The following is an 8405-nucleotide window of genomic DNA, read 5'->3' as shown; positions in this document are numbered from 1 at the left end:
AGTAGGCAGCGCGTAAGTCTCATAATCTTAAGGTCGTGAGTTCGATCCTCACCCGGGGCAAATATTTTTGATTTCAATCGGAAGAAATTATTATTTAGCTATAATCTTAATATATTATAAATTTAGCTTATCTTATCCTCTTGATCCTCTCATTCTTATCGTATCTATAATTTTTTCATGTACCTCCTTCACTTTATTCATTAAATTTAGTACTACAAATGGATATTATTCGCTAAAACATTTTATATTTGTTAATATACCAATTTTGTGTTCACAGATTAAAATTTGGTTTCAAAATAGACGTACAAAATGGAAAAGAAAATACACAAATGATGTGGAACTCTTAGCCCAACAATATTACTCCAGTTTAGGAATTCCTGCACCACGGCCAATTTTTGTCGAGGATCGTCTTTGGTAAATATTTATTTCCAAAAAATTTAATTTCGTTTAAAAATGATAATTTTCTACAGGTTTTTTAATTATCCAACGCAATTACAACCAGGAGCACCGATTTTTCCACAGCATTTAGCAACTGTTCCTTTGCCATCAGCTTTACCCATTGTACAACCATTACCAAGTAACATAACGATGGGTCAGACTTCAATTTTTCAAAATATCTCCGCAAGTAATCCGACATATCATTTAAGCCAAAGATTAGACTTTAGGCATCAAAATTCTTAGGTATAAAAAAAATCTAATTCAGTCGTATTAAAGGATTTCATGTTTAATTATCGAATCCTTCGAAATTACGATATGTGATACGTTTTTGAAAATTTTAAAACATTATAAAAAGCAATGAAGATATTCATTAATTTTTTTTATTACTTTAATAAATAAATAATGTTATAATAACGCCAAATATTTCAAAACTTTGTTGGAATCCTAAATTATAAGAAATAAAAATATTTATATGATTGCATGTAAAAAAAAAAACAAAATATATCAACATTACTTTCGCATTTATTATAGATAAATATTATATATTCATTTATCTATAATATTTATTATAGATAAATAATATATATATATAGTAAATAATTTTTATAACAATTTCTTGTTTTTAATGAAAAACTAACAAATATATTTTTATCTGTAATGATATATGATAAATGATATATATTCTAAGATAATAATAAATAGTATAATTCCTTGAATCTTATTAAATATGTAAGTAATTAAATTATTTATTACCTGTACAATAAATAAAAATATAAAAAATGATATAAATACAATATTTCAACAATGACTTTATTACAGAGCTGAAGGAGACAAAACTTTACTGACACCCAAAATTTTCTCATCGTGAGCTGCTTGATCCTGTATAATTTTAGCATATTTCTCATTGTCCTGTAAATCTTCTTCATCCAACATTTCTTGCATTCTTTGTTTATAACTGTAACAATATAATATAGAGAATCTTATCATATTATATCATATTATATTAAGATTTACTCCAGATAGATTAGATTTATAAATAATAATAATAAAAATATACTTACATTTCACTATCAGGATTATTTTCCTGATTTCTACATTTTTCTAATTTTTTTTCTAAAGCTCTTACCATTTCTCTTGAAGGAGGATCTACACATTTAGCCATAGATCTTATTTCTGTAATAACTTTCTAAAGTTAAAATACATTATTGAAATATCAACTAAATAACATTAATAAAAGGTATATTTACTTCTTACTGCTTCTATTATACATCCCAAATGTTCTTTAGAGAATAAAATATCAGTTACATAATTATCTAAATTAGCAGATGCTCTGGATGCAGCATGTAATGTTGCAGCCAATGCAACTTGGCTTGGAGTATATAGTAAAACGCTATCAGTCAAAAATACTCTTTCTAAAAATTCATCAATATATGGCCTTAACCTTTCTGGATTTTCCAAAGAGGTATACCTTGTCTAAAAAAATATTAATTAAGTTTGGTTGAATATCAGATTAACATTGATATAAAGGTATTTAAAGTATACCTTGATATCTATCATTAAACCTTCTACTGGCCTGAATGGATTATGTACTGTCAAATTATAATTTAACTGTTGCATAAGAAGTAATTCATTATTAAGTATAATATCAGATGCTTTTTCTCTATCTCCTTTAATATTTGCAACAAATTGATATATGGAGACGTTAAATTCTTCTACCTAAAATGAATTGCTATAGCAAACTATAGAAATTCAAAAAATAATTATTCAAAAATAAAAAAAATAATTACTTTACAGGCCAAGTAGACACATGTGACTAAAATCTCTTTGGGATGATAATCCATAACACTGTTTCTGAGATAGAATCTTTTGAAATAATGTAATGCAGTTGCTATAGTAGCACGTGGCATTGAAGGAGTAAAACGACGACAAAAATCTCTTAATTGTAATTCATAAAAACGAAGTAATATACGTTCTTCTGTATGGGAAAGAAAATGTTCTTCCCTTTCCCCTGGCTTTTCAAAATATATATTATGTATTACAATTAGAGAAAATATGATTCGTTTACTTAACAAATATATAAAACTCATGTATCTTATAGTATTATAATAGTATAAGATACATGATATAAGATAAGTGATAAACGAATTAAAAAAACATAGTAACATAACGAATTAAAAACATAGTAACATAAAAATAATAAAATAATATGTACGTATAATTATAGCTTATCAATAAAGACAAATAATTAAGAGTAAAATGAATATTTAAATAACCTATAAATTATAGAAACTAATTCAAAGATAATATTTTAAATTCAAAATTGTTTATATTTTATTGAAAAACAAAATATAAAATTGCATTCTCAACTTACCGTTAAAAACAGCACAACTTACCGTCATGTTTGCACCATGTTTTTGAATAAATTCTGCGTTGGTTTTCTCTCTCAACGCTGTCAAATCATTTTCATCATTAAATATCCAATATCTACTCTGTGAACTTTGTGGAAACATTTTTGTTCCGCTTTTGAAAAGTTTGAAAACCGACAGTTTATGATTTAAGAATGAAATTCGAAATTGACGTACGCACAATGAAACGCGGTAAAACAATATATTAAATATTCAAGATGGCATACTTCTATAATGTTTGGATCAATGTACTAAAGAGGGCAGCAGTAGGTATGTTTCGCGCCATTTTCATGTCGATATGGTCACGTACTATGCAGTAAATATGCTATATAACATTCTCGCAGGAAAAGTTTTGTTCACAAAGGAAGTTATCTTGTTTATTTTAAATATAACAAATGTATTTATATTTTTTTAAGTGAAAAAAAGTGAAGATAATATTTTTTCGTAATAATATCAATAGAATGCAATAATCAACAAGTGTGCTACATTGTTACAGTTGGTTTTCATGTACGACACTCATTACAAATGGTGAAGTATTTATACTGCAATTAAAAATAACAGGTAATAATTAAATTTCTTTTTTATACAATTGTTATTTGATTTATATTTATTCATTTTATTTCAAATGAAATTGAAGAATAAGAATATATTGTTTTTAACATGGTATTATTTCGATTTGTTGTTTATATTTAATCATAGATTATATCATAGGTTAAACATTGCATAACATTGCATACATATTTTAACATATTACGAATTATTCGTGGAACGTGTCGTACTTGTTGATATTTTTATTATTAAAAAAGAATGTAGAAATTCAATTTAATAAATATAGAAATAATAATAATGTACATTATTATTTCTATAACCTAAACCTATTTCAATAAAAAGTGTTATAGGGAGAAAGAAAAAAAAAATATATAAATATAACAAGAAAAATGCAATATGCACAACTGCACAATTGACAATATAAACTGCATGAGCTTTGAATATGATGTTCTGAAATGTCAATGTTCAAGAAAGTTATGGTTTAAAGATACGAGCTGGTGAATACAACAGAGGAGTTTTCGGTAAAAAGGATCATATTTTCTGGTAACGTGATTGTACGTGCCAGTAATAAACAAGATCGGCGAAATGGTTGATAGAAGGTCAGAGGTGGGGGGCACAATTTTAATATGTACGCCCCCGCAAGCGGTTGCACGTCGGATCTGAGGGGGCGTTCCTACGACCCTTTGTCAACCGACGACGCCGCTGCATCTTATCACGATCAAGGCTCGGGATCTCCCATTCTGCTCTTCCACCTCGTTCAGCCCTCGAGGCCATCCCGGTGCTGCCGCTTGTTCAAGCAAAGACGTTGCCTCGACGTCTCAGTGGCTATAACTTTCTACTTTTTGTACATTGATTTATGCTTCTTTATACTATGCGACGATACGTTGTCGTGTGGTACAGTGTGGATCTCTTAAAATTTGAGCCAAGCATCTGCATCTCGTATCACGAAATAATCTCAGATGCAAGATAAAACAATCTCTTGGAATTTCTATCTATTTAAATTAATTCTTACATAAATAACGAAATATGAAATCACAGCTTACCACCAATGTAATATATCTATTCGTATAAATTATAAATGATTAATAATTAAAGGCAATTTTCAATTTGTCCGACTGATACGATGCCACTCGAGAAGTTTAATTTCCGACGAAATCCATGTCAAGAAATGATATGGCATCGAAAGTGAAGTACATCCGCCATTAATCTAATATTGCGGTTGCCGCCGCCCTCGACTTTGCGTGCTGCACCCTTCCGCGTCGAAGCTTGCTCCCTTCGTACAAATACAAACGTAACTATTGTGGACAATCACCTATACAAGAATGTACACCAAGATATATGTACGTGAATACGAAGAAAAAGAGAGCCAATCGGTTCGATTTACTAGTAGCGATAATGCAAAATCAATATTTGGTATGGTGTATAAGGTGTGACGAATAAAGTGGATTACAATCCCATCACGTCCCAATGGTTCACCGCAATCAAAAAGAACTTTCCATCAAATTGCAGTTGTCTCTTTCATTAAATATGAGACGCAAGTGAAACAGGCGTGCAAAGAAGAAGATACTTCGAAGTTTAGATGTTGTTACATTGAACAATGGCTATAGATGAAAAAATATTGCATATGTATGCACATGTTTTTGTATGCGTGACCTAGTGTATCGCATGACCGTTAACATTCCGTGGTATCGTCGTCGGTTAACCCGCAAAAAGCGGTATCACGCCTGCTTCTAACACTCCACGTCTGATCGGCTGGGTATCTTGCACGCAAGCCTTCGGCGATCGAAACCTTCTCGTGTATTATTCGTCATGATGAACGTACTGTTTGCATATTATATGAAGTTAATGGTCACAACTCTTTCTTTTTCTCTCTTAAAACTGGTCACCATTAGGCTTAACAATATTTCAAAAATTGTTATGCAATATGTTATGCAATGTTGTTAAGATAATCGATTTACTTCATTAATTAAGAGACACACGTGCGCGAAATATAAATACAAAAAGAATACATTATTAAATAATGTTCCATTATAAGAATATTTCTTAAAAGAAACAACAAGAATTTTTTATTCAAACGTGTATACGCATAGTTTGTATACATATAAATTTAAAGGTATATAAAATCAATATATTTAGACTTGTTTAATTATCTGGAGCCTCAGATTCGTGTTAACAAACAATATATCATATGTCTTTTGTACACAATGTTCATTATCTACTATCAGATGTCTCGGATAATATGCGTTCACTAGTCTGTGAAATGATTATATATGTGTACCGTGTATACGAAACTAAATTTACCAAAGACGTTACGTAACAAATCATAAATCTCGTAGTCAGTGAGCGTACATAGTTAGAAAATCGTGGTACACTGACTCATTGCAATTGCTAAAGTATTTCTATACATGTATATTCTGATATAAGTGTCTGTAAATATATTTATGCAGCTCACATACATACACGCAAATATTATAATACTGTCTGTCTACGACTTTGTGCATCAACGTTACGTTCATTGGCGATGTACTGTCATATGAGTCATGGTATTTATCTAAGATTACTACAATTTATCAAAGCTGCCGTGGGCCTTAGACCATTATAAAGTCTCGCAATGGCTGACAATTTTATTTTAAGGCAAACCGGTAAAGAGATCAGCCTAGCGTATGTCGTATTCTTTTACAGCATCCCTCTTTTCTTTCTTTTTTTTTTTTCACGTTGCTGAAGTGTGCCCGATTATAGCTTCTTTTGGCAAATAAAATGTAAGAAATTGCATTGCTTGCAGAAAAATGCGATTATAATTTACAAGATAAATACTGTAGAAAGCAGGGATAAGGAAACTTGTCCCTGGAACGTGGACCGTCCGACGGCAACCAATCGCATCCGATCTGATTTTTTCACGAATATTAAATCGCGATGGGAAATTACGATTACTCTGCGAAACACTGTTCGAGATGTGTATCTAGGTATATATTGAAGTGATCGCGCGAACGGATCGCTGCTCCTTAACCAATTATCGATCTTTCAAATATCCACAGAAGCAACTTATGCTCCGGGCATCGAAGATGCAAATAATACGTCTGCTCGAGATCGAATGGAACGACAAAGTTCGATCGACAATACGCATAATCATAACGGAGCGCATCATTAATTAACGATCCGTATTAATTGCGTATTAATGGATTAATATAAGTAACGTAAATATATTCCGATATTGAACAAATTTTTTTTCTTTCCTTTTTAAAAATCGCTGTGGGTGCACGTGTGAAATAGTGATCATTATTATTAAACGATAAAAGAACAATTTAAGTGTAACAAAGCAAACGAAACGGACGAGGAGGGTGGAACGAAAGAATGGAGCCTCGAAGACGGCTGTTCGAACGCAACCTTCGCCCCCGGCGGGACCATGGTCGGCGAAACACGCGTTCAACAATAAGAAGCATCCAGTGGAGGAACGGTGGAAAACGAAGGAGAAAGTAACGTAGAAAGAAAGAAGGCAAGGCAAACGCTTGGTTGTATACGGTATAATTACAGAGGGCAGAGCAGTGGCTAGACCCACTGCAGCAACTTATCGTTGCCCAAGGCGCCAGCATATTCGAAATCGGCGGGACTCGATCCTGTTGCGACTTGGTCCTAATTCGTATTCGTGCCCCGGGTGTAGCAGATAGTATACGTCTCGAAAAACGGCGGAAGGACTGGCAGGAATCTCCTATGTTACGCCCTCCTTCTCCTATCTTCGGTTTTCTTCTTATCTGCTTTTAGCAATGCAAATTTTGATGGTTAACAGTAATCCATATGTTCTATGATCCTTGTGGATCAATTGTCAGGAAACGCTGTTCGTTATCTCAATAATTTATTAGAAATCCGAGATATGAAACTTTATTCGATTCGATCGTATAGATTCGTTAGAAATTCTGATTTTGTTGTAGTCAAAAATGAAGAATGTATAGCTTCCTCTCTTACGTCTGCGAAGCTGAATTCGCTTGTTTTTTTTTTTTTTTTTTTTTTTTTTTTTATGCAAAGAGTAAGAGATCTGTGGTAATCTTATTTTTACTCTTAATATGAGAGGAGTAGCGATCTCGAATCCTCTAATTTCGGTTAGCCGCAACCACCGATAATTAACGACTATAATCAGGGGGCCAGTCCACGTGACGCAACGTAAGGAAACGTAACACGGCGCTTCGAGAACTCCCTACGGGTGAGGCGTGTACATTAAGATGAATATATACCTACCCAATTGCATCCACGCACATATTGCATACATGTAGAACATATCAACGTGGGCGACATTGAGAAAATGACTTATCAGATGTCGTTAATTAGTTTGTGACAAGTTAAATAAGGAAAATATGCTACACAATTTAAACTATCCGTGTGAGTGTCAGTCACCGTATCGGCTAACGGCTTATAGTTAATTATAGACGTATTAGAGTATTAAAGTGATTAACTAATTTCAGCGAAAAATACTCTCAGTGTTAAGGAAGATAAACAATCAAGTTCTTCTAATTAGAAATTTGGAACAGATTCGTGCTAATGCTGCCGTTATTTTACCACATAAAGAAGTTACTTTTACAACGACGAGTTAACGCAGTCTAAATATTTTGTTCTTATAATTATATGGTGCACGGTTGCACCATATAAATGGGAGACGACATCCTTGTACCAGCCTGCGTGAGAGAGTCCAACGCGCGATTACGTTTCGCGGTCTCGGGTTGCGTGCAATTTTTTTTTTTTTTTCGTGCATTGAAAACACGGAAAGAAAAGAGTTCTCTGAATACGCGACAGAATAATGCAGCCGTTCTGTGCAATGCTAAATACGAAGATTCAAAGGAAATTTAATGGAATGGATTATCATTTAAATGAAAAGAAATGATACTTGTGCCTTATGCGATATTAAGACCGGTATCTTATCTAAATCTGCACATGCCTGTTTCTATTTCATATGCAAATATAGTGTTGTGCTCAACCGATATTATGCATATACGGGATAATTTTGACTAGTTTGTTAAAAATTCT

At 32.3% G+C, this 8405-nt stretch overlaps 2 protein-coding genes across 4 annotated transcripts in view; one reads left to right on the top strand and one right to left on the bottom strand.

Annotated features, from left to right (window-relative positions):
• Positions 1-729, top strand: part of LOC102673842 (homeobox protein ceh-19-like) — a 6782-nt gene extending 6053 nt beyond the window's left edge. Inside the window, exons 4-5 of the mRNA XM_006609627.2 lie at positions 278-414; positions 471-729. Of these exons, the coding sequence (XP_006609690.1) occupies positions 278-414; positions 471-681 (348 nt within the window). The 3' untranslated portion in view covers positions 682-729. The remainder of the gene's footprint in view (positions 1-277; positions 415-470) is intronic.
• Positions 730-1154: 425 nt separating this feature from the next.
• On the bottom strand, positions 1155-3089 carry LOC102673636 (cyclin-H). 3 transcript variants are annotated; one of them, XM_006609626.2, is made up of 6 exons: positions 2832-3089; positions 2226-2450; positions 1981-2154; positions 1686-1911; positions 1500-1611; positions 1155-1393 (listed from the first exon to the last, which is right to left on the bottom strand). In XM_006609626.2, exons 1-6 carry the CDS (start codon positions 2946-2948, stop codon positions 1252-1254), a joined length of 996 nt encoding a protein of 331 aa, XP_006609689.1. In that variant the 5' UTR covers positions 2949-3089; the 3' UTR covers positions 1155-1251. The 3 variants fall into 3 exon arrangements, 2 of the variants coding, with proteins under 2 accessions (XP_006609689.1, XP_006609688.1); XM_006609625.2 differs by having other exon boundaries at positions 2226-3081; XR_004151816.1 differs by having other exon boundaries at positions 1169-1393; positions 1500-1624; positions 2226-3081.
• Positions 3090-8405: the final 5316 nt, after the last annotated feature.

The sequence above is a fragment of the Apis dorsata genome, unplaced genomic scaffold (genome assembly GCF_000469605.1).
Source record: "Apis dorsata unplaced genomic scaffold, Apis dorsata 1.3 scaffold_58, whole genome shotgun sequence".
Taxonomy (NCBI): Eukaryota; Metazoa; Arthropoda; class Insecta; order Hymenoptera; family Apidae; genus Apis; species Apis dorsata.
The sequence above is the reverse complement of the archived record's forward strand: the minus strand, read 5'-3'. Positions and strand labels throughout refer to the sequence as shown.

What these genes read in the sequence shown, in the direction of transcription:
- LOC102673636 (XM_006609625.2), bottom strand. Translation starts at nt 2,603, where the DNA reads ATGTTACTATGTTTTTTTAATTCGTTTATCACTTATCTTATATCATGT. An exon ending in GTGTCTACTTGGCCTGTAAA is followed by an intron (nt 2,155 to 2,225) that starts GTAATTATTTTT and finishes AATTCATTTTAG; the next exon opens with GTAGAAGAATTTAACGTCTC. An exon ending in TATAATAGAAGCAGTAAGAA is followed by an intron (nt 1,612 to 1,685) that starts GTAAATATACCT and finishes AAGTTATTACAG; the next exon opens with AAATAAGATCTATGGCTAAA.